The 26,495-nt window shown below is 45.2% G+C and overlaps 1 protein-coding gene across 2 annotated transcripts in view; it reads right to left on the bottom strand.

Annotated features, from left to right (window-relative positions):
* Positions 1 to 12,523, bottom strand: part of ACSS1 (acyl-CoA synthetase short chain family member 1) — a 61,749-nt gene extending 49,226 nt beyond the window's left edge. The window contains exons 1-2 of one of the 2 annotated variants that reach the window (XM_060610585.3): positions 12,313 to 12,523; positions 1,204 to 1,300 (exon numbers count right to left, since the gene is read on the bottom strand). In XM_060610585.3, coding sequence (XP_060466568.1) covers positions 1,204 to 1,300; positions 12,313 to 12,454 — 239 coding nt within the window. In that variant the 5' untranslated portion in view covers positions 12,455 to 12,523. Of the gene's footprint in view, positions 1 to 1,203; positions 1,301 to 11,617; positions 12,245 to 12,312 lie in introns of those variants that run through there. The other variant, XM_060610568.3, reaches the window with a different exon arrangement.
* Positions 12,524 to 26,495: the final 13,972 nt, after the last annotated feature.

Raw genomic sequence — 26,495 nt, 5'->3', positions numbered from 1 at the left:
AACAAACAGAAAACTAGGGGTGCCCAGTAGTCCCCAAGTCACCGAAGTGGCAGGGGAGTTGTTGCCACTCTCAGGCCCCCTCCTTCCCTGAACACTCCTTCTACCATGCCCCCCTCTCGCTCCTACTGCCCCAGCCACAGGTGTTTCCTGGACACCTGTGCTTATTAAGAGTCCCAGGTGGGCCTGAGAATTCTCCCCCCAATCTTGGCTACTCCTTCTTGGCAACAAGACCTCAGCTCCAATGTCACCTTCTCAGACTATTCAGTCTAAAGTGGCCATCCAGCCACATGCTACCATGTATTTGGGGATTGTTTGTTACTACAATATACCCCAGCCTGTCCTGACAGATACAATGGCACTCAATGAAACTTGTTGAATTGGACGAGAAAAGCCACAAGCTGCCCACAAGGAGAGTGATCACTAGTTGATGGTGAAGGGTGCGTAGTGATAAAGGACATATGACTTAGATTCACAGTGGGTCTGAGATAGCATTGTAAAGGTAACTTTAGGCTTAAGCAGAGGGGGGCTTACCCCTTGGAAGGGGAAACCAATGTCCTGCAGTGACTGACCACAGAGATCCCTGAGCAAGGCAGTTCCAGAAGGAGGCAGTGCTTTAGGAAGCCAGGTTACTATTCCTGGACACGGGGTTCCTTCAAACCCTCAACATGCATACAACATCCCGAAAGGTGCTTGACACATGGAACGTGTGGAACACTTATCTAAAGATGTCGGGAGGACCCCTCTTGAAATGGCTTGATCTTATTTATGGTGCCACTCTCAGAGCACTGGGAGAAAGATGCTAATTAGACTCATTTGTTAATTCCAGCATGTATTTTATTCAGTTTGCATTCATGTTTACTTTCCTGGGACCAGAGAACATTTCCAAAGCTGAAACATGCCCCTTGATACTCAGATGACCTCCTGCTCAGAACCAGACAGAAGCACACAGCACTGTGGCAAAAGCCTCTCCATGCCTTGAACATTTGTCATATTTGTGTCCAAAGACCCAGTTCTTTTTGTGGGAACCTAACAGCACCAAGTATTGCTGAGGTGAACAAGGGCAGCCCTCCCCCAGGCTGGGCAATCTTGCTCCTATAAACAGCCCATCAAAAGTGTTTGGGGCTGGTGTGTACCACAGACACAGATGTAAAGGCCCAGGAGACCCTGCTGGGCACTGAGATGCTGTCAGGGGATACACAATACCTGTAGGTGATCCTCACTTCAGTTCCAGGCTCGTCCCGCTCCCAGATCAAAGCGACGCTCTCTGGGGACTTCCGAACATGCTGATCCAAGCAGTTGACTGCACAAAAACAGGTTTTACGGATGTTACACTTGGTGCTTTTAAAGTTGGATAAGGGGAGGGTTTGGTTTGCTGTGGCTTGGGCTACTCTCCACTGAGGTGGACCGTACCATCCTCAAAAGCAAGTATTCTACCTCCTTGCAGGAAAGGTGATTTGTCAGAGCCTGCAAAATGAAACTACCAGTACACAAATAGGATTTCACATGTGCAGGGCGATCTCTTGTGAATACTCTGAAGCAGGCACTTCATCTCTGCGGGCCCAACCCTGGCCACACATGGGCGTTACCCAGGTCACCCCCAGGGACCCTGACCCAATTAGCTCCATGGTTTTCAAGGCTCCCTGGGTAGTTCTAACATGCAGTTGGGGCTGAGCACTGTAACCTGAGATGCTGGAAAGAATGCTTAATGCAAACAGGCCGCCCAATTCAGTATACAGTTCATGCAGAAAGCTCTGGAGTCTGCTGGAGGTGCGACCCAAGACAAGGATCCATATCCCTTCTCATGTCCAGCCAGTACCCTACAAACAAGCCTCTACTCCATGTGATGAAATGATGGAGAAATGTCATGCTCATTTTCCGGAAGGTTCTGCTTCCCACCCCCTCTGTTACCCAAGCTCAGATCACATGACTGCCCGCAAAAACAGAAAATCAGTTCTGATGATTTACTGTAAACCTGAAGATTAGTAAGATCAGGTTCATTTGCTAACATCCTGTTCAGTACTCTTGATTTCAAGGTGAGCTTCGATCTGCCTGGTTCATGCAGGCACCCTTTCCTATCAGCCCTCACAGCCAGATTTTCCTTACTCACTTCTCCTTCAGCAGGAAAAACAAAAACCACAAACAGCTTTTGGGGCCAGCAGGCCTCTGCCAACCTGGTCTTCAGGGTCACCCCAGTGTTCAGGTATATATATATATATATATATATATATATATATATATATATATATATATTTTTTTTTTCTTTTGAGTGCAGTTACTTATCTTCTTCAATTCAAAATCATCCCATATAAATGGGATATGCATTATCTACCATGTTTAACTCAACAAGACTATAATTGGGATCAAATACAAAGACTGAATGTTGAAGTGCTATTATATGAATGCAAGGTACTGTTATCAACTGATAATACCATGCAGTGAGCTACAGGGACTTTAATAAATATTTCTTGCTGAAATAACTGTTCTGACAAAAGTTATGGGAGCTGATGCTCATAAAAGATCATGTGATTCCCATAATTCTTGACAGGGTGAACCCACATGAAAATATTTACATACTTTAGCTGCATGTGCATCTGAATTACATTTTATCCTTCTTGGGTTATTTTATCTATCATTTACTCTTATAATAAAAAAAATTTCAGGGCTACCTGGGTGGCTCAGTCAGTTAACTCTTGATTTCAGCTTAGGTCATGATCTCAACAGTTCATGGGTTTGAGCCCCACATGGGGTTCTGCACTGACAGTACAGAGCTTGCTTGGGATTCTCTGTCTCCCTCTCTTTCTGCCCCTCCCTTGCACCCGCATGTGTGCATGCTCTATCTCTCTCCCTCTCTCTTTCAAAAATGAATAAACATTAAACAAATTTTCATTTGAACTTTCTGACTCCTAACAGGTATACAAGTTATACCTCAAAAAATTTAATAAACAAAGATAGAGGTCATCTGGAAAAATTATTAATACTATTAGTACTTACAGATGCAGGAAAGTTCTTTAAATTACTAGAAAAACAAAAGAGAAGAAGTGTCATAAAAATAGCAGATAGAGGGGTGCCTGGGTGGCTCAGTCGGTTAAGTGTCCAACTTCGGCTCAGGTCATGATCTCACAGTTCATCAGTTCGAGTGCCGCGTCAGGCTTTGTGCTGACAGCTCAGAGCCTGGAACCTGCTTCAGATTCTGTGTCTCCCTCTCTCTCTGCCCCTCTCCCTCTCTTCCTCTCTCTCTCTCTCTCTCTCTCCCCCCCTCTCTCAAAAATAAATAAACATTAAAAAAAAAGGGAGAAGAAAAAAACAGCAGATAGAAAATGCAAAAAGAAGTCAAACTGAGGAGATTTGTGGCAAAATCTGGGTTTGCACAAGAAACCTGACGTCAGTGTGTGTATGTGGGTGGGTGGGGGGGGGGAGGGGTCAATTAGTCCAAAATTTAGAAATCAAGAGTTTTCACACAAAACCACAGATTTCTGGCTTCTCTTGAACAATCAGCAGATGAGGCCACATCCTCACCTAGGAACTAAAGCAGTGACTGCCCCCTCCCCAGGAGGGACTTACCCTTTCTCACTCATACCCACCACTTCCCCACCCCGCAACACCAGCCCACCACCCCACCCTCCACCCATGCTTCCGGGCCCTGAAGGATTTAAGTGATGAATCAGGAAGAAATGACCCTGGGAAGGTCACAACAAACCTGAAAGTGCCCAGCTGAGAATCCACAAACTGGGTTACAGCTGTGCACTGTGTGGGGATGGGTGGTCCAGCGGGAGGAGGGGGCTGCTCCCATGTGCACATGAGTGCTCACTGGCCCCTGGCTGTTCCAGGCATCACAGGGGAGCTAGTTATAAGAGCAAACTCTAAGCCTCACACCAAACCTGCCCCACAGAAGACCCCCTGAGATGTGTGCACACCGAACCAAGAAGCCTGCTCTAAAATACCTTCTCCCACTCTGAGTTTGACCCTTTGTGTCACCCTGAAAAGTGGGCAGCTCAGGTGTAGCCTAGAAAACAGTTACCAGGTGCTCTGGGTGGTCTAGTGACCTGCCCAAGGCCACAGTGGAAAAGGCCACAAACCACACATGATGCCTCACCCAGGATTCATCTCCCAGCATTGCTTGTTCCCACAGCAGCCAGGGAACCAGGATATACGTCTCATCCCATGAGTGATGGCCCAGCTTCAAGCCAAGACCCTCACAGCCTCAGACCCCAGCAGGGCATCCTGCACCTGGTTTATACCAAGCAAAAAGGAAGAGCTGCAAAAAGTAGAGGAGAAATATGTGCCACAGGATGGACACTGGGAATCCAGGGTGTGGATGAGTGGCCAGTGAGAGCAGCCATGTATCCCCATCTTCCTGGGGCTTATGGATGGCAGGAATCCAGGCAGGTAAGCACTGAACCCCAGGTGCAGTATCCCCTACGTGCCTTCCCTGCACACAGGGAGTGTTCAACAAGCATCCGCCAAGGCTGCGCATGATCTACCTCTCACTGCTGGCCATGTTGAGTCTGGTGAGCTCCTTCCTGCTTCTGGGCCTTTGTGCTGTTTCTCCTTACCTGGGGGACACTGTCCCATTGTCCCCACGGCTTCCTTTCACCTGGTGCCCACACTCGCGCAGGTCTTGGCCTACATGTTCCCACTCTCACTAAGCACTTCACATCCTGTGGACCTCATGCCTCCCTCTAACTTTTCCTGAGATGTTTACACTTGCTGCCCCTCTGTAGGCTGGGACCCAATGTCCTGTCAATATTTGTACCTGTGCAGCCTAACCCATAGCACAGAGCAAAGAAGTACCATAGCTCGGAATGATGGACAGACCATTCAAGTCCTCAGGCTGGAGGGTAACACTGGAGTCTAAAGGACACCAGGTTAGCTCCATGCCTAGGGAAAGAACAGACCTCTTGTCTTTGTGGCCTTATCCCTCAGAGTCTCTTTCTAATCTAAACTAGCACTTCTGAATCCTCCAGAACCCCCAGAGGGCTTGTTAGCACAGAGATGGTAAGGCCTCACCCTGAGTCTCTGAATGAGCAGGTCTGGGTGGGCATGAACATCTTCACCTCTAGGAAGATCCCACTTGCTGCTGCTGCTGCTGCTGCTGCTGCTGCTGCTGCTGCTGGTTCAGGACCCTGCCCCAGCAGATAGATGTGAATGCATACATCTACACACAATCTATTCTAGATTTGGGATGGGTGGGCGGGGGGGCCTTTCTTTTCCCTTTGGGGACAGGAGTAATTAAAGATTCAGGGCACCTGGGTGGCTCATTCGGTTAAGTGTCCAACTTCAGCTCAGGTCATGATGTTACAGTTCATGAGATCAAGCCCCACATCGGGCTCTGTGCTAACAGCACGGAGCCTAGAGCCTGCTTCATATTCTATGTCTCCTGCTCTCTGCCCCTCCCCCACTCACATTCTGTGTCTCTCTCTCTAAAAAATAAATAAACATTAATTTTTTAAAAAAAAATAAGACTCTCTGTAAGACATCTGGCCAGACCTTTGCTGGATGGCAGCCTGGAGTCATGTGAAAAACCCATGCTCTGGTATCTGGACCCTGTCCAACCACTCACTAACCACAGACGGTGCTTTGCTTATCTAATTTAAATCTTGCTTTCCTAATCCATCATGGGGGTAATGGCTCCTGATTCAGAGAGAAGGTAGGAATTAAAGGCCATTTGAGGGTTTCCTGCATGGGGTCAGATGGTTCTGCTGTGTCCCCAAGAGAAGCACCCTCCACTGCTGCCCTGGATGATGCTCAGATGACACAAACACATACACAAAGCACAGCTCAGGGTCTGAGATGATAGTGGTCCTAAAATGCCATGTATGTGTTGGCTTTTAACACACGTGTATGGTTCCTGCTATTGCCTTCATTGCAGGAAGGAAAAGAAAGAAGGGGGATGGGAGTGAAAGAAAGGAAATTCTTCACATTTAATTTTTTTATCTGAGGCAGGGGAAGGGGCAGAGAAAGAGAGGGAGGGAAGGAGGGAAGGGAGGGGAGGGAGGGAGGGAGGGAGGGAGAGAGAGAGAGAGAGAGAGAGAGAGAGAGAGAGAGAATCTTAAGCCGACTCCACGCTGAGTGTGAAGTCCAATATGGGGCTTGATCCCACACCCCTACGATCATGACCTGAGCAAAAATCAAGAGTCAAATGCCAACTGAGCCACCCAAGCACTCCCCCCTTCTCCACATTTAAAAACAAAGCTTCTACCAAAAGAACTGGGCAGTGGGACAAGAAAATTCCATCTCCAAGAACAAGTGGGCAAGGACTTAGGTCGATTTAAGGCTCAGCTCAAACACCACCTCCTACTAAAAGCCTTTTCCAATATCCTAGCACACAGTGACCTCTCCCTCCCTGTCACTCCATGGCTGACACCATTTAATGCTTACTTACCTGCCCGGTGGTCTCCACTCTGGGACATAATGCTAACTCTGCAAAATCCTCCCCCATCTGGGTCACAAGTCCCTGAGGACAGGGACCATGTGCCTAAGATTCATTTATCATGGGGTTGGGGTGGAGGGGCGCTATCATAATTCTCTCCTTAGCAGCTAGAAAAATCTTGAGCAAGTTACCCCAGTGTGGATTTTCTCACTTATTGATTTGTGGTTCGTCTCCTGGGCAGAATGTATGCCCTGTGGTATTGGCGTGTTTTCTGTACTGTTCATCACTATGCTTAAGTTGCAGCCTTCATTTCCACATCTGTACAATGGGAAGACCAACCACCTCACACTGGTGTCATGAGGATGAGATGAGAAGAGGTTCCACCATGTTCCTAAGTACAGATCTACAACCCAGGCCTGACACTACTCTGCAAACAGATAAGCAAATGCCTGCTGGTGGTTCATGGGTTTTGAGTTGTGTTTTATTTTTTATTTTTTTTTAATGTTTATTTATTTTTGAGAGAGAGAGAGAGAGAGAGATGGAGCACGAGCAGGGGAGGGGCAGAGAGAGAGAGACACAGAATTGGAAGCAGGCTCCAGGCTCTGAGCTGTCAGCACAGAGCCCAACTCAGGGCTCGAACCCATGAGCCTTCAAGCTATAAGATCATGACCTGAGCCTAAGCCAGCTGCTTAACTGACTGAGCCACCCAGGCGTCCCTTGAGCTGTGTTTTTTAAAAAAGATTACAATAGGATTATCATTTCCATTATAAAGATGGCACACACTTATGTAGGGATTTTCAAGAACTCTTGTCAGATGTTTAAGTACCTCCCTCCCCCTCCCCAACTTTAAGTGAACCCACATGCGGAAATTCAATTTTTTAATCAAAAGAAATGAGGGAGTTAATATTCACAAAGGGATTCACAATGGGTTTTCTTTAAATAGAAAATCTCCCTGGCATATTTTAAGAGATTACATCAGTCATAAATTATATTTGCCAATTTTCCAGAAGCATCTGCTATTTAAAGTAAGTTGTGCGTCTGACAACTGGGAAGTATTCAGTGTCTTCAGGAGGACATTCCTCCTAAGACCTGGGGTTAGACTTTCATTTAGACTTCCTTGAAAGACGTTAGAAAAGTTACTTTAACCATTGACAGAAAAGTGGACCACAGAAGTGCAGCATCTTCTATTCTCAGTGTGTCTGTCTTCTGAATTAGGGGAGGTGCAATTGTAAGAGGAGAAAAGTATAGCAAAATGGTTTCCACAGCTGCAACTCATGTTCCAAAAAGCATCCAGAAATCTCTGGATTAAAAATAGTTTTTCTACACCCTTGCTTAAAAGTAAGGAAACTCATATTTAAAAAAATAAAATCTGATTCATTGGGGCACCTGGGTGGCTCAGTCAGTTAAGCGTCCAACTTCGTCTCAGGTCATAATCCCACGGTTCGTGGGTTCGAGTCCCTCATCAGACTCTGTGCTGACAGCTCAGAGCCTGGAGCCTGCTTCCGACTCTGTGTCTCCCTCTCTCTCTCTCTGTCTTTCCCCTGCTCGCACTCGTCTCTCTCTCTTAAAAGTAAATAAACATTTCAAAAAATGTTCAATAAAAAAATTTTTAAAAATCTGATGCAGAATTTGGTGTTCAGAAAACAGAATTTAGTTGTGTGTTTTGCAACCAACACACATCATTACCCTCCAGTTCTGCATTTGCAATTTCCTGACATCCTGACTTTATACGCCACAGAGCAAAAACCTTAATCTGTTGAGCCCTGCAAAAGACAGAGACTGGTAAGAATCCTTTTTAGATACTAACCCTTTATCGGCTATGTCATTTGCAAATATCAGAGGGTAAGTGGGTATGGGGATGGGTGAAATAGGTGATAGGGATTAAAGAGTACACTTATCATGATGAGCACTGAGTAATACATAGAATTGTTGAATCACCATATTGTACACCTGAAACTAATATAACACTGTATGTTAACTATATAGGAATTAAAATAAAAAACTTAATTAAAAAAAGAATCTTTTTTAGAATCAGTTTTAGGTCTTGGCTTTCCACAGAAACTTGAAAAGCAGTTTTATGTAAATGTAATAGAAGCAAATCAGTGAAGGCTGGAGACTCTATCTGCTCTGCTCAGGGGTCCTCTGACACCATGACCCCACCTGACACTCTAGCTATCCCAGAGCCCCAGGATGGACTTTGAGAGCCATGTCGGCCACCAGCATGTCTTCCAAAGCCTGCTTCCCGCTTATCCAAGACTGATCCAATGCAAACTCCTATGGTCTTGTTAACAGAAAACGTCATTCCCAATAACACTGCTGAAGGCCAAGTTCAAGGTCACAGGCTTCCCCATGATTCATTAATAAATAACAAAAGCCAGTGATTGGGTACAAGGTCTCTCACTTGTCACTTGCTGCTAACCACGGCCCCATGTGTCCCCAGGTTGTTCCCTCCTGGTCAGAAGAAGCCTAGCAGCTTCTGCTTTGGTCTCTGAGACCACTGGTCATCAGCATTCCCCGGGCCCAGCAACATGCTGTGACAAGCCCTGTGTAGGTGCTTTGGGTCACAGTTCCAGCTGAGCCCAGCCTGCAGTCATCCCAGCCTAAGCCCCAGACCTGGGACTGAGAAGCAAGGCAGATGCAACAGCCCAGACAGCCTTCAGGAGCAGAAACAAGTCATCCCCAACAGGCCTTGTCCAAAGCCCTGAGCCACAGAATCTGCAAGAGTAATAAAATGGTTGCTACCTTATGCCAGTAAACGTGGGGTGGTGGATATGCAACAATAGTAATTAGAACAGAGTTTGGTTATACGCTATCTGTACTTTACAGAGGAGGAGATGCATACAAAGAACAGTAAGGGGAAAGTAAGGACTCAAACCTAGGTGTGATTCTAGACACACCCAGGACCACTAAACTGTACTGCATCACTCATATACCATTTTTGTTTGTTCACCAGAGTCATCTCCAGGACACTAATCCCAATCCTGCCCATTTCAAAAGTGCCTTCATCTGCCCTGGTTTGGGGTTGATAGGTCAGTGGTTCTCCACCTTGAATGTGCATGGAGGGCTTGTTATGGCAGGGCCCCACTCACTGGGGTTCTGATTCTGACAGTCTAGCATGGAGTCTGAGAACTTGTGTTTCTAAACAGTTCCCAGGTGATGCTGATACTGCTGGTCTGGGGACCACACTTTGAGAACTGCTAGTACAGTTGCTAGTACCCTGAAGGGGTAATGGCAGTTTTGAGAGCAATGCACCTTTGGAACAAGCCATCATTGTGCTATCACACAGACAGATCAGGCCAAAACACCCCCACCCCTTCCACAACTCTCTAGGTGGTACTCAGGGCAGCTATGGCCTGGCCTGATCCTCTTCCATAGTGTCACCTCTGTGATTTACAGACACTGGCAAAGGACAGAGATATCCCAGGCAGATGAATGGGTGGGCATACACACTGGAGGAAGGAAGCTGCAAAAAGCTGTCTCTCTCCATAACAGTTTCCTGAAGCTCAGCTGCTGGCTAGGCAGCCATAAAGGAGAAATAAGTGAAGGAAAAAGAGGCAGAAGAATTCTTGCTGACCACACCCTGCCGTGACTGACTGAGGTTCACCAGGCCCTAGGTACCTGCCCCACAAGGTCCATCCTCACTCTCTTATCAAAGAGTAAGAGGCTGCAAGTGCGCACAAGCTAACCATGAATGTTCACAGCCACTTCAGGCCTTCCACGTCCAAAAGCAGCCTCAAGGAGCTGCACTTTATGCACCTTCCTTCTGTAAGTCATGTCCTCCCCTTCAAAGGCACATTCCACCAACTCTGCAAACCTAAGGGTTGGTTCCCCCTGCTTAGTTCAAGGACACTTGTTGCTGACTCAATTTTAGAGAAAACACTTAGCTAGTAAGTGACTCATTTTGATTAAACCAGCAAAGTAATGTACAGTATGAAAAAATATATATATGGTCCAAAGTTCCCTTAAGTTTCTTTGCTGGAAAAATAATTGCCAGGCACTACCTATAATTTTAAGACCACTTCAGAATGTAATAAGTTAAAATCATTACTACCTATTGATCACCAATAAATGCTGGACTGGTCCATACTTTCTGGCACTCTGTCCTGACAACCAGAGTAGCAGGTGGGCATTATCACCCCCAGTTTGCACAGGAGGAGACTGAGGCTCTGAGTAGAAAAACTTGGTGGAGCTGTGCCAGACAGCAGATCCAACCTCCAAGTTCAGACCCTGGCATGGCCCTGCGGTGAAGACCTGAAGGCCCTTTTCTTAAACAACTCCCAGAGCCCATCTAACTCCATATTCCCAGACAGGAGGCAGCCCCTCTGACCACCGCACCTGCCTGCAAGTCCCATCCTGCCCCAGCAGACCAACACCAGGCCTACCCTGCCTGGCCACTACTGCCTCCAGTTCCTGGACCTTCTCCCCTTGTGGTATGGGAACACTGTGTTCCCAATCCCAAATCTTAATGAAACTATAACGGATTCAATCTCAGCAGATATGAAACTGGTTAATGGGGTCTCAATCACCACCAGGTCTGAAGCAAGTCGTGGGTCTTCCGGGTGCAGCTGAAACTGTCAGTTAGGAGACACCCATTCCATCCTTCCCACCCACAGTCCCAGGAGCAAGGAAATAACCGATTCCTACTGTTGGCTCAGGATTTGTTCCTACCCGAATGCCTTCCACTCCTATGTTTGTTTACATGGGTAGTTTCTCCCCAGGCAAGTCGCTGGGCCCCGCAACTGGCGATGACAAGTCAGACACTTATCGTTTTTTGCCTCCCCCAGGGATAGGAGCGGGCAAGTCCTGACGGACACCTCTGCGCCCCATACCCTACACCCCAGCCTGGCACGTAGTTCGCCCGCAACTCCGCAGGCGCGCGCTCCGCAGTGCGGTGGAACCAAGTAGTTAACTCTGGAGGCAGTGGAGAGAGGAGCCGCGCTGGGACAAGGCCAGCTTTTGGGCGACTCAAGCTCATGCCCGGAGGTCTCCACAGGCGCGTGCGGAAGCCGGGAAGGTGGAGTCGGGGCGCGGGGTTGCAGTGGCAGTTGGAGCCTGCCGGGCTGGGTTGGATGGGGGCGGGGATGGCGAGGCGCCACAGTTGAGAGCTCGACTAGCAGAAGACTGGAAAAAGGGCCTCCCGTGGGGCCTGACCCGCCGGGCCGGGGACGGCTGGGCCCGCCAGTTTCTGTTACGTCCCCTCGAGACGCGTGAGCTGAAGGCGTCCTGGGTCCCCGGCAACCCACTCACCAGACACGTTTAATTGGCCTCCCAGGAACCAGCCGATCTTGCCGCTGCTGAAGTCACAATCCCAGACGGTATGATAGGGGGTGTCCCACACGAGCATGTCCCGCGCCAGCTGCCCCCAGAAAGCGGCGGGCTCTCGGGCCGCCTGTGCGATCTGCGCCTGGTATGAGCCGGGCTGCGCTGCGGCTGCGGCGGGGGCGCTCACCCCGCGAAGCGGCCTCGCGGGCTGACCGGAGCGCCAGCTCAGGCTGCCCAGGAGTCTCCCCAAGCTGCGACCCAACCCGCGCGCAGCCATCTTGCCCGACGCCCTGAGGCACTCTTGAACCAGGATCTGAGGCGGAGAGCCGGAGGCGCCCTTTGGTGTCTCCGCGAGCCCCGCCCCGTCTCCGCCCTCCGGCCACCACCCACATCTCGGGGCCCGGGTCCTGTAGCGACCTGCCTCTCTCCCGGACCTGCCCGGGTCCCACCCTTTCTTCTCCCGCCTTTGAGAAGGGGTCCGCGGAGGAAGAAGCGCTGGGGCATGCATACCAGAGGGAGGGCCGCGGCTCTCGCGGGACTGCGATGCCACAGCCCGCCTCCCGTCTCTTCGCTCCCGTCCAGACTCTGGGCGTCAGGCCAGGATGTTTTGGTTTCAGTTTGTGGGTCTTAAGGATCTGAGAGCTGCGCCACGAAAAAACAAAACAGAACAAAACAGCGACCTGTTTGCGTTGGGGGACGCAGGCTCCCAGGCAGTGGCTCCCGGAACCGTCTGCAATAGGAAGGAGCCAGCGCAGAATGTGACTGGTGGAGAGAAGCGCGCAGGTGGGTCCGAGGACCACCAAAGTTAGGTCGTTTCAGCATCTCATAGGTTGAAGTCAAAGTATTAATCCTTTTGTGTACCCTTGAGAGTGAGCCAGTCACCCTGCCAGGCTGGCCCATGCCCCACCCCCCAACACACACACAAGCGGCTCCCGTGGGCCAAATGGGCTGGTTAGTGGTCCTTGGGCCAGGACGTTGGTCGGGAGTCTGATGTTCTTATCAGCCAGCTGCTGGCCTCAGCCCTCGCGGAGGTCACCTGCTAAGGGGAGGTGAGCGAGAGTGTAACAGGGAAGCAAATGGCCTACTAACCTTGGCTGATTTGGAAACATGAAGGTTTCTCCCATTGCTCCAGCGTCTGTGGCCTGGGTTCAAACGTTGACTTTTCGAGCTCTGTGACCCTGAGCAAGTTTCTTAACCTCTCTGCGCCTCATTTTTCTTTTCTTCAAAACAAGAGTAACATCTCTTTCCCCAGGGCCTCAGTCAAGACTAAATGCAGTAGTATCTGAAAAGTCTAGCCTGGAATGGGCACACAGGAAGCCCAGTGGTGGAGGCTGTGTTCTTGTTGTCAAGCTAAGAAGGAAACTCATAGAATCTTGTCTCAACCAGATACTTAAATATTTCAACACCCAAGGAGTAAACCCATACTAAAGAAGACAAACAGAGGGGAAAGGGAATTTGGAAAACTGGTTGGTTGAGTTCTTTGGGTTTGGGAAAGATTACTTCCTGTTAGCTGTAAGGTCTGGAAAGGGAAATACGCTGCAGAAGAGGGTCTTTTGGAGGAGCTTCCACTGGAAGTCAACCCCAGGCCGTGTGTGTGTGTGTGTGTGTGTGTGTGTGTGTGTGTGTGTGTGTGTGTGTAATGCCTGTCTTCTGCCAGAGAATAAAGGATTTTAAGGCTGGTAAGCCAGTGACAACAGCTAGCACTAGACATGTGCCTTGCTCTATGCCAGATGCATCTTTTACTTAGCTTAAAAATTAGGGCTATCAATTTCTGTTAATTATCAACCCCCTGGTGGAACAAATGAGGAAACTGAGCCCAAAGAAATAAACAGTGGAGGAGCAGCAGTAACATCCAGCACCCCCGCTCCTTCCTTATTATCTGCTTCACCATTTGGCCTGGATCTTCATTTTAATAGAACATATAGAATTGTGAATGAAGATTATAACTGTGGCAGGGGATCCCAAAGATGGCTAACAACATTTCATCCCCTGTAAGTGATGGTGTACACTCCAGCAAGATGAGGAGCCTGTTCCCCACCTCTTGAATGCAGGCTGGTGGACTGCTTTGATGCTGGAACACAGGGAGCACCCCTCTCTGATGGACCTAGGTCTAGGCCCTGTGAGACCCCAGCCACAGCCCTGTCTTTCTTGGAACCCAGCTGTGATGCTGTAAGGGAGCCCATATAGCCTTCCAGAGGAAGAGACCCCACAATGAGAACAATGAGGAAAGTACATAGAATTGACTCAACTTTAAAATAGGAGCACCTGGGTGGCTCAGTCGGTTAAGCAGCCGACTTCGGCTCAGGTCATGATCTCGCAGTCTGTGAGTTCGAGCCCCGCGTTGGGCTCTGTGCTGACAGCTCAGAGCCTAGAGCCTGTTTCAGATTCTGTGTCTCCCTCTCTCTGACCCTCCCCCATTCATGCTCTGTTTCTCTCTGTCTCAAAAATAAATAAACGTTAAAAAAGATTTTAATAAGAGAAAGAAGTACATAGTTCTTGTTTCCTTCAGGTTGCATAAAGAAAAGTGATTATGTGTACATAAAATATTTCAGAATTCAGGTGGTACAGAATTGCACTTCCTGAAGCCCATTACCCAAGAGGTGACTTGGAGGACCTTCCTCCTGAGTGTCACAGCCCTTGGGGCCCCTGAGGCCAAGGCCATCCCTGCTGCCTCCAGGAAGCCTATCTCCCAGAACAAGGTGGAACCACTCTATCCATCTGCCCCTGCCATATCCACAAGACTGCTTCTGTGGAGCCTCAGTGGTGCTGAGAGAGAGCAGCAGGACATCCAGGAAGTACTAGTCACATTTTCTTCCCAAGAGGCCCCTGGGCCAAGCCCTTACAGCTGAAAGATGTACGTTGGCAGGTGCAGAAGTAGGGAGGCCTGAGAGATTTTCCATAGGAACCTGGGGCTTACTTTGTATCTACCCTGTGGGGTTAACCCAACATGCACAGCAACCACAGAGCAAGAGGTTTCATCACCAAAGAACAAAACAGAGAGGAAGTGAAAACCAGGACCACCTCCAGATGGTACTGGGTTGACAGCGAGTGTCCTCCTGGATCTGGGGGCTTCTGAAGGCAGTGCTGCATATACAGCAGCCAGACATTGTGGCGGGTGTGTTCTCTGTCAATTCTAGTAATATGCTAACTCAATTTCATCAACACCAAGCCCTGGAAGTTATCTAGCCCTACATGAGCATGAAAGGCTAGGGTGTCATTTATCCACAAACCCACAGAAACGATTTACACTCTTGGGTTCACCTCCATGAGACCCCCTCCCCCTCACACACAAAAGCCCACATAGTCAAAAGCATCGTCAGTAAAGACAATGGCATCTCTGTGTCTAGTAGTCATTGATAGCTGGAAGAACCAATCTTCTAACTGCTAGGGTCCACAGGGCCAAGGGGAGAGAGCAAGGCTCCCTGCACCCATGTATACTCTACTCAGTCTCAGAGCTGCCTCTCCTGCAGACACCCTTGCTGTGGCAATAGCACTGCCTGCTCTCACCCAATGGCAGGCTGACATTTTTAGTGGTGATCATACAGACACAATGAGGGTCCCTCCAAGCACCAAGTGGTAAGAACTTTGAGCCATTGGCAACCATCACCCATGGGTCAAACCCTTGCTCCCTCATTCAGCAGCCCTTGGGGAAGCTGAGTAGACAGACAGCGTTGGACAGGGTGCCAAGAGACTGGATTAGGCCTTCAATCCTTCCCCCAGCCCACCATGTGGCAAGCCCCTTGATGTCTCTAGGCCTCAGGTTTCTTATCTACAAAATGAGCAAATGTAGCAAGTTCTAAATCCTTTAGCTCTAAAATTCCAAGCAGTGTATTCTTCCTCATGAGAAGATGCCAGATTTAATATCCAAAGGGTTTTTTTGTTCTGTTTCAATAAAATCATAGCTTCTGTTAGTATGGGAAACTTAATGATAGATTTAAAGACTGTTGCACTTCAGGTTTATGGATCTCATGCCCTATCCCCTCCCCATTCCTTATCTTTCTTTGGCTTCCAACTCAGTAGACTGCCCCCAGCCCAGCTCGATGGGCACTGTCCCCATCAGATCAGGACAGCCACTGTGCCTCACACTCCTTTAGGGCTGAGTGATGCAGTCAGGAGCACTGTTTGTAGTTTCCTTTAAAGTTGGCACAAATAGAATTGGCTTTATTCTAGACAGAAGTGCAATCAGAGTTTACGTCTAATGGGTTTCTGATCCAGCAGCTTCTAAGAATGGCAGCCAGTTCTGCCTGGGAAGGTTTTTATTTCAACTTGCATAAAACAAAAAATTGAGGGGGTGGACAGCTAGAGAAAGTGCTCTCAGCTCACTCTTAGAGTTTTCTTTGAATTCAAATGGTGACTAGTGGAGAGGTAACAGGAGGAGGAGGAGGTTTATTTATACTCCAGAGGGCAAAGCAGATGAGACAGCCAAGAGCAACACTGCTCAGAAAAGCCAACTCTTAAACCAGGACAGTCATCCTGAACAGTGTGTGGATTTCCCCGTGTGCCAGGAAGGCCCAGTGGCCATTTGTCCTCATGGTTCATCCTATGGGTTCGTCATCTGGCAGAAGTCTGTAGAGTCCACTCACTCCTAATGCCCACCCTGTCCCATTCATGGTTTCAGTCCAACAGATATCTTTGCTCAGAAGCTTGTCTGGCAGTGATCACCCTTGATGCTTGGCTTCTCTGATGCAAGAGTCTATAAGAGAGGAAGGCAAACCAGAAAGAACTCTTTGGGCAGGTCTGAGGAGTTGGGCCCCTTTTCCTGCCCCAAGAGGGCAATGGCAGCTGAAACCGCTCTTGCCATCTCTGTTGTGGCCTTGGGAATATCTCCAGGGGCTCTCCAGCCTCTTAGCTCAATCAACCCAAGTGTGAGGGTTTACATACACGCACAGCTTTGAGACAAAGACTGTGGCAGGAAAGGGGTCAGCCAGCAAACATGTGCTGACTGCCTGGAATGGACACTGCTTTCTCTGGGGCCAATCCCTGTGGGTCCCAAAGAGAGATTAAACAGTGTCCCAACCCTGAAAGCACCCACTGAGTGTCCAGGAGGATGTGTATTGATTGCTATATTGATTGATTGGATGGAAAAATCAGTGATAGAAAATACAAAACTAGTATCAATCAAATTTCGGACAGCAAGGACTTTGAGAAAGTTCAAGCTGGCCAACACTGCCACCTGGTGATAGATTCTATGTTTAACTTTTTTTCATCATAAGTGTACTCTTTAATCCCTATCACCTATTTCACACAACCTTCAACCTCCCTCCCCCCTGGTAACCATCAGTTTGTTCTCTATAGTTAAGAGTCTGTTTCTTGGTTTGCTTCTCTCTCTCTTTTCCCTTTGCTCATTTGTTTTGTTTCTTAAATTCCGCATATGAGTGAAACCATATGGTATTTGTCTTTCTGACTGACTGATGTTATTCACTTAGTATAATACTCTCTAGATCCATCTATGTTGTTGCAAATGGCAAGATTTCATTCTTTTTTATGGGGAGTCTACATGTAACTTTAAAGTTACTTCCTATCCTGACTGGGAAACCTAATGATTATAATTTACAGGACAGATCAACCAGAAGAACACAACACATTCCTTGAAATCATGTCATCATCAGAGAAAGTCCAGAAATATTTCCTGAATAATGACACCCCTTGAAATAGTCTTTGTCTCTTTAGTGAGTTCATGAACAAAGACTGACTATGTACAAAGCAGTGTGGCAGTCCTGAGCTCAAGGGACAGACACTCTGGTTAAGGAGATGAGACATCTGTTATATATGACCGGGGGAAGGGGGGGGCGGTGGCGGTGGGGGATATCAAGGTGGTAGACAGGGTATATGAAATAACTGAAATAATTTATTTAAAATTCTGATAAAATAGGAAAAGATAGACTTCATGTCTTAGTCCATTTTAGCTGCTATAACAAGTACCACCAACTGGTTGACTTCAACACAAAAGTAAATTTCTCATTGTTCTGGAGACTGGGAAATCCAAGACAAGGTGCCGGCAGATTCAGTGTCTGGTGGGGAAAACCCTCTTCCTGGTTCATGGACAGCCATCATTTCACTGTGTCCTCACATGGTGGAAGGGGTGAGTGAGCTCTCTGGGGTCTCTTTCACAAGAGCACTAAACCTGATCAGGGGGGCTTCACCTTCATGACCTCAGCATCTCCTAAAGGCCCTGCTTCCTAATGCCATCACCCTGGGGGTAGGATCTCAACACATGAGTTTTGGGGGTACACAAACATTTGGTCCATAACAACTGGTTGAAAAGAAATCCTGAGGGAGGAGCCCTTGGAAGATAGGAGACAAATGGTGGAATTTTGGGAAGAAACTACAGCCCAAAACACACATAGAGTATGTTCTTAGAAATTAGAAACAATTCTAGAAAACTAAAAATAGGCAATGTAGTTACAAACCATTGGTGAAGGAAATGGAACAGAATTTGGTCAATCAAAAAATAAAAAGCAGAAATGGGTAAGATGGGAAAGGAACAAGCAAGAATGATAAATTAGAAAATATAAAACAAGATCAAGGGGTATATGTCCAAACATCATATCAGTAATAGCTATGAATTAATTAATCAAATTTCCCCCCACTAAATAGACATTGTATCACAGAGTCAAAAGGATAAAGAGTTTGGAAAAGAGGATGCAAGACATGGAGTGTGGAAGACACACACACAAACATACCCACCCACACACACACCCTTGGAGTTTTAGAGGAGAGAGTGAGAAGAGGCAATACTCAGTGACTTAAAAGCTTCAAATTTTACAGAATTAATGAAAGACAATACTCAACTTCTAAAGTGCACAAATTCTGAGCCAGTTAAACAAAATGAAATCAACACCTACACACATCATTGTAAAACTGTCAGAAATCAAAGACAAGACAAATAGCAGGTCATAAAAACAGAAAGAAAAGGGTAGTGCCTGGGTGGCTCAGTTGGTTAAACGTCCGACTTGAGCTCAGGTCATGATCTCACAGTTTGTTAGTTCAAGCCCCGTGTTGGGCTCTGTGCTAACAGCTCAGAGCCTGGAACCTGCTTCAGATTCTGTGTCTCCCTCTCTCTGTGCCCCTACCCCGCTTTCACTCGCTGTTTCTCAAAAATAAATAAAACGTTTAAAAAACTTTTTTTAAACATAAAAGAAAGGTGGATCACCTGCACAGGAATGATAATTAGGTTGACAGCTGGCAAAGGAGGAATATCTTTAAAGTATTACAGGATCCATGCTGACAATGTGAAACCAACTTGGGATTATTCTCTGTCTCCCTCTCTCTCTGCCCTTCCCCCACTCATGCTGTTTCTGTCTCTCTCAAAATAAATATTTTTTTAAAAAAAATAAAGTATTACAGGAAAATAATTGTCAACTATAGTGTAGTTAGTGAAATCATTTTTCAACAAAACAAAACAAAACAAAAACTAATAGAGCTCTCCACTCTATTCCTTTACTAATGAATTACTTCAGAAGGAAGAGAATTTAGCCCCAAATAAAGATCTGAAATTCAAAAGGATAAGCAAGGAAATCATTGCACTTGTGGGTAAATCAAAACAAACACTATCTATATGAAATTGTAACAACGTCTACATGGTGGAGTTAATGAATGAGATGGAAACAAAATCCTGAACAACAGGAGTGTTGAAGTTGATGGGAGTAGCATTCTATAATTCTTCCCACGGTTAGGAGAGTTTTAAACTTAAATAAATATGCCTGTTACAATTTCTAGATTAACCATAGATAGAAACAGAATCTATAACTTCTAATCTAGTAGCAGGGAAAATGGAGTAAGAAAGTCTGAGCAATCTGAGAAATGGAAAGAAAGAAACAAATTTAAAAGAAAAAAAAAAGAAAAGGTGGAAAATGTTTTTAAATACACATAAAAATAAATTAGTGAAAATAAATTCAAAAAGGTCAATAATTATATTCTATGCATATGGAATAAATTCTCTTATTAAAAACAAAGATTGTTGGAATGGATAAAAAAATCCCAACTAGATACTTTTTCAAGAAATTTACCTCAATCTAAAATGTAAATATGTGGGAAAAAATAAAATGTAAATATATGGAAATATTGATAATGAAGCATGGAAAATATTTACCAAATGAATATGAATTAAATATCAGGCAAAATGGACAGTAATTCAAAATAAGAGGGAAATTACATATGATAAATGGTCATCAGTAATTCTTAACTTGTGTACACTTAAAAATACAACTCCTCGGGGCGCCTGGGTGGCGCAGTCGGTTAAGCGTCCGACTTCAGCCAGGTCACGATCTCGCGGTCCGTGAGTTCGAGCCCCGTGTCAGGCTCTGTGCTGACGGCTCGGAGCCTGGAGCCTGTTTCCGATTCTGTGTCTCCCTCTCTCTCTGCCCCTCCCCCGTTCATGCTCTGTCTCTCTCTGTCCCAAAAATAAATAAAAAAACGTTGAAAAAAAAAAAAATTTAAAAAAAAAAAAAAAATACAACTCCAAGGGGCGCCTGGGTGGCTCAGTCGGTTGGGCGGCCAACTTTGGCTCAGGTCACGATCTCGCGGTCCGTGGGTTCGAGCCCCGCGTCGGGCTCTGTGCTGACAGCTCACAGCCTGGAGCCTGTTTCAGATTCTGTGTCTCCCTCTCTCTGACCCTCCCCCGTTCATGCTCTGTCTCTCTCTGTATAAGTAAACATTAAAAAAAAATTTAAAAAAAATACAACTCCAAAAGCATTAAGTAAAAATTGACAGAAATACAAGGAGAAACCAACAAATTAACTCTCATAATTTTCAGGTCATGTATACACAATCCCAAAACCATCTTATAAAAATCGGGACAGTGACTGGATTTAGATTTACAAAAATGGCTGTTTGATTGGATTCAAGCTTTGTTTACAAAATTGAATTCAGTAAAGCCAGTTTGTGTGTGCAGGTGGAATTTCAGATCATAAGAGTTCTTTCAGTTTCCACTACACTCTGTCGTGGTTAGGATGTTGTTCTACCACACCCGCCTGAGACCCTTGAGGGCTTGTGACAGGTGGTTTGGCTTGAGAAGACATCCAGGGAGAAAGAGGAGGGGTGATAGAGGAGTGCAAGACAGAACAAGAAAGAGGGAATGCCACAGCAAGAGTCCATTCTCCTGTCTGTCACTCCTGTGGACCATGAGAGATGGATCCACCAAGGCTTTCAAGGTGCTTTGTAGAACGCAGGGTAGAGTTGTCCATCACAGAGGTGGAAAGGAGAGCATTCATCCACAAGGATTCCACCACCTGCTTGTCATGAGTTATGACTTTTTGCACTTCCAGGTCTCACAGGTGGAAGTACCAGGTGGACTCCCAGAAGGATCCATGCTTCAGTGTTCCAGAATCTCAGGCAGAAAGCAGGAGACATTCAATGCAAAGTCAGTGGATACAGCCAAAGTTAAGAGATGTTCGAGAAGATGTAATGTGGGGCACAACAGTATCTCAATCAGAAATTTCTTGAAGGACTCTTCACTGTATTGCTTGGTAAAAGAAATGTATTTCTGTCCCCCCCCCCCCCCCCCCACACACACACACACATGAACACATACTTCTTTGCAATATTGGACTTACACTGGTTATTTTTATGGAATTCCAGCCCGGCCATGGGCTCCCTACACATGAAATTTAAAGAGATCCCAGAATATCCCCTACCTCCCATCCTCGGCTGCATCCCCATTCCCTTCGCTCAGGATTTAATGCAATTTCAGTCATTGTACAAAACTGACAGTGTGTTGAAGAGAGAAAGAGAAAAGAGATAGTGCAGGTGGCCTTGGGTGGAAGGGAGTGAAAGAGAAATCCTAAGGCTGTGAAGCTGAACCACCAAGGTGGCTAATGAGTTAGAAAGATGAAGGTAGAAAAACATAGAAAGCGCTTCACATAAAAATGTTCAAGCTGTGAATTTAGATGGATATTAAGCTACAAGCAAGGCAAAAGCATATCAGTGTGCTTGCCAACAGGTGGCACCAGTGGGTAAACTTGTGATGCTTATGTGAGTTTTGGGTTTGGGGGTTTTTGCCTGCCTTCCTTCTTTCTCTTCTTCCTTCTTTCCTTCCTTCCTTCCTTCCTTCCTTCCTTCCTTCCTTCCTCCCTTCCTTCCTTCCCTATCTCCTTTCCTTCCTTTCCTTTTTCACTCCCTCCTTTCTTTCCTTCCTTTTTTCATTCCCTCCTTTGCTCCTTCTTTCCCGCCCTCTTTCTTTCTCTTTCTTTCTTTCTTTCTTTCTCTCTTTTTCTCTTTCTTTTTCTCTTTCTCTCTCTCTCTCTCTTTCTCTCTTTCTCTCTTTTTCTCTTTATTTCTTTTATAGAAGAAAGAGAGAAAATAACCAGCCTTGGGTGAACTTTTAACGAAAGGAGGTATCCAAAAAAGTGAGAATAGTGCCATGGGTATCTATAGCTCCTTCCTGACAGATAAGTGCTGTAGAAGTACTTGAGAGGATGAGCAAAGCCCTTTAATATGGAGAGGTGTTTCCAAAAGAACAGATTCCTGCATCTGTATGTTGGACCTAGATGTCACAAATAAGATTTTACTCTCATCAGCCAGGTACCAGATGTGGGAAAGAATACAACCACCTGGGAAATTTTTGCATTTCTAGGAGGCCTGCAAGTGGGGAGTCTGGAAAGGGGATCATAAGTGATGACAAAGGGAAATCGGCATGTTTATCTAGGCAGAACAAAACTTCATAAGAAGTTTCCCAGAGGAGCAAAATTCAACAGCAGTAGAGGGTGTAGCTAAAGGTGATCATGAACCAAAACAAAGTTTGAAGCAGCTTGCTTGCTATCTGATAAAATCCTATAAATAGGGGCCTAGATGAACTGAAGTTAAAATTGTGAGAGTATTTCACAACAGTTCTTGGAGAGGCAGATCTTAGAACTGCTAGGGAAATCACTACACCCATTACAAACCCATGGTCCCATTCCCAGAATTCTTAAAAACTTTTCAGCCCTTACTCAGCATCCAAAGTGAGGCCAAAGAATCTCAAAAGCAATATCTGAACCAATGGCCCAGAGTTCATGAGCTGCCATTATATGCCCAGCATGAGTTCAGCAATATGGAAAGGGAGAGCAGAAAGTCTAGGTCTCTCAACCTTCAAAGCACTTATGATTTGAATTTCTAGGACACCACCTCCAAGAGTTGCGAAATGTCTAAGTAGATGGAAAGTGATTTACTCTCCTCAACAGAAAAGATTCTTCCTTAGATCATGTATTTCCTTGTCCACCTCTTTAACCTCCTCAAAGGATTTGAAAAACAACTACCATGCCCATCTATCTCCAAAATATGTGCCCTCCAATATAAGTTTCCCTTAGTTTGAAAAAATTGTTGGGGTGCTTGGCTGGCTCAGTCAGTAGGGTATGCGACTCTTGATCTCAGGGCTGTGAGTTCAAGCACCATGTTGAGTGTAGAGATTACTTAAAAATACAGTCTTAAAAAAAGTTATCAAATAGTTATATGTTAAGAGCTCAAATAATGCAAGTGGATGTATAGCAGGTAACAGGAGCCCCTGCTCTCCTATCTCCCACCTGCAGCCTTTCTACTCAGCCACCTTTCTAATCCTGTCAGCTGTTCACATCAGGGATAGTCCCACCAAACCTGAAATCTACTCATGAAGATACATTAAACATACCCAAACTGAAGGGGCATCTTATAATTGATCCATGTGCTTAAAAAATATCAATGTCATGAAAGACAACGAAAGGCTGAGGAATGTTCCAGATTGAAGGGACATGACAACTAAATGTAATACATGATTCTCAACTGGATTCTGTATGGAAAAAGGAAATTGTGGTAACATTATGGACATTATGGAACCAATGGACATTATGGAACCAATTGGCAAAATTGAAATGTGACTGTGGGGTTAGATAAGAGGCTTGCATCCACATTTAGAAATCCGTATTTTTTTTCAGATTTAGAATATTGTAATCATACAGAGTTGTATTAAATAAAATGTCATGTTCAGATTAGAATACTGTATTTAATTCAGTATTAGGTATGTATCTAATTGATACTGTATTGTATCAGATAAAAATGTAAGATTCAGATTGAGAAATACTGTATTCTGTTCAATTCTAGAGTATTGTGTTCATATTCAAAATATTGATTCAGATTTTCTGAAGTTTATAACTACTCAGGTTATATAAAAGAATGTCCTGGGGCACCTGGGTGGCTCAGCTGGTTAAGCATCTGACTTCGGCTCAGGTCATAATCTTGCGGTTTGTGAGTTTGAGCCCAACGTTGGGCTCTGTGCTGACAGCTAGGAGTCTGGAGCCTGCTTCAGATTCTGTGTCTTCTTCTCTCTCTGCCCCTCCCCCACTTGTGCTATGTCTGTCTCTATCAAAAATAAGTAAAAAACATTAAAAAAAAAGTCCTTATTCTTAGGAAATACACACAGTGTTAAGAGATAAAGAGGCACAGCCACAATGGAAAAGAGAATGGAAGTTGTTTTAAAAATTAAAAATAAAACTACCATATGATCCAGCAATCCCACTTCTGGGGATAGATCCAAAGGAGATGAAATCAGTAACTTGAAGAGGTAACTTCACCCTCATGTTCATAGCAGTATTATTTATAATAGCTGACACATGGAAACAACCTAAGTGTCCACTGACAGATGAACAGATAAAGAAAGTGATATATGGGGTACCTGGTGGCTCAGTCTGTTAAGCACCGACTTCAGCTCAGGTCATGATATAGCGGTTTATGAGTTCAAGCCCTGCGTCGGGCTCTATGCTGACAGTACAGCCTGCTTCAGATTCTGTGTCTCTCTCTCTGCCCCTCCCCTGCTCATGCTCTGTTTCTCTCTCTCAAAAATAAAATAAAAACATTTAAAAAAATTTTAAAGAAAGTGATATATATATAATATATAATATTATAATATATAATAACAATAATGGATTATTATTCAGCCACGAAAAAGAAGGAAATCCTTCCTTTTGCAACAACATGGATGGACCTGGCGGGGGTGGTTATGCTAAGTGAAATAAGTCAGACAGATTTTTGAGGGATGTGACTTGATTGTTGGTTCACCTATGAACTGGACCCTGGCAATCTGGTTCCTCACCCCCTCCCCTGTTCTTAGAATATGTATTCTACTTGCTTTTCCCCACTCCAGAGGTTTCCCCAAGGACACAAACTTGAGAAAGTGAATGTGGTCCTGAGACCATCTGGGCAGTATATATGACTAAACCCAGTAAAGGCCTCTGTAAAAACTTTTAAGATCTGGCAGGTGGGTGCAGAAATCTATTTGTCTTGCTGCCACCCAAGACAAGTCTCATACGTGAGTTTTCTTTGTTTATTAGAATGCCCACCTACCAACCTTGAGTGGCCGCCTCTTTATTTCTCTCTGCCTTCTGTGTACAGTTGCAGGTTTCAGATTTTACCTAGGATGCTCCCAAGGGGCTTACAAACCAACACAGAGAAAGACAAATACTATATCATCTCATTTATATGCAGAATCTGAAAAAACCAAACCCATAGAAACAGAGAGTAGAATGGTGACTTCCAGGGCAGAGGAGTGAAGGAAATAGATAGATATGGTCAAAAGGTACAAACTTTCAGTTATAGGATAAATAAATTTGGGAGATCTAAGGTACGGCATGGTGACTATATTTATCAGTACTGTATTGCATACTTGAAAGTAGCTATGGGAGTAGTATTTTAATGTTCTCACCATAACAACAACAAATGATAATTCTGTGAGGTGAAGCATGTGTTAACTAACCTATTTCAGCAAACATTTTGCAATATATACATGTATCAAATCATTATATTGTACATCTTACATTTACAAAATGGCCTATGTCAATAATACCTCAATAAAGCCATAAAAAAATAAAGGGGCAGATTTTGTATGCAACTTCCTCTCAAATGGTTCAGATATGTATGTATGTATATACATAGTGTGTGGATAGTTTATTGTATTTATACTGCTAAACCAAAGGAAACAATATTGATTTCTGTCTCTTGTTCTTCTGTCATTTCTGAAAATATCTCCTGAAATCATGAATGTTTCTCATGCACTGATATGCTGCCTCCTGATACTCTCAGCCAGCTGGGAGTATGACTCTGGGAGTGTGACATATTAGGAATCTTTCCAAATTGGCCTTGCTAAAATTGTAATTTTTAAAAATCTGCTTTGGGGCTTTTACAGCCACATTTCAGCCAGAAAACAATTTTGAAAGCTGGAAATTATTCAGTCCTGCTGTCAGTCTGTGGTCAGGCTTCAATTTGACCTGCTGCATGATTTTAGTAAGGATTTTAAAACACTTGTATAAAATGCCTGCTTGTTTCCTCATTATCAAATTGGCACTTTTGAGAACCAGACAGGAGACATGGCCAAAGTGCAGATTTCTCATCAAAAAAAGTTTTCACACTGTGTTTTTAAAAAGTTTTGTTTTTGTTTTTTAATTTGAGAGACAAAGAGCATGAGAAAGGGGGTAAGGGGCAGAGGGAGAGAGAATCTCAAGGTGGCTCCACACCCAAGCCATGTGGGTGGGGGTGGAGTGGGGGGTGGAAGAGGGCCCATCACAGGTCTCATTCCCAAGACCCTGGGATCATCACCTGAGCCTAAATCAAGAGTCAGATGATTAACTGACTAAGCCACCCAGGCACCCCTAAAAGAGTTCTTGTCCAGTGTGAACTTAGCCTTAAATTGAAAAAGAGGTATTACTATTTTAATAATATTAATATTAACAACAAATTTATTTTATTTTTACATACCAACTTTACAGAACTTAGAAAACATGAAAAAAGACCAAAAGTCTGTCCTACTTTGTTCCTGGAGCTCTTCCTAAATGTTATTTACACAAAGCATTCCAACAGGTTACTACTACTCCATCCTGTACTTAGTTGTTACCATGTTGTTAAATAATGGTGGCAAGTATTC

The sequence above is a fragment of the Panthera onca genome, chromosome A3 (assembly GCF_046562875.1).
Source record: "Panthera onca isolate mPanOnc1 chromosome A3, mPanOnc1 haplotype 2, whole genome shotgun sequence".
Classification (NCBI taxonomy): domain Eukaryota; kingdom Metazoa; phylum Chordata; class Mammalia; order Carnivora; family Felidae; genus Panthera; species Panthera onca.
The sequence above is the reverse complement of the archived record's forward strand: the minus strand, read 5'-3'. Positions and strand labels throughout refer to the sequence as shown.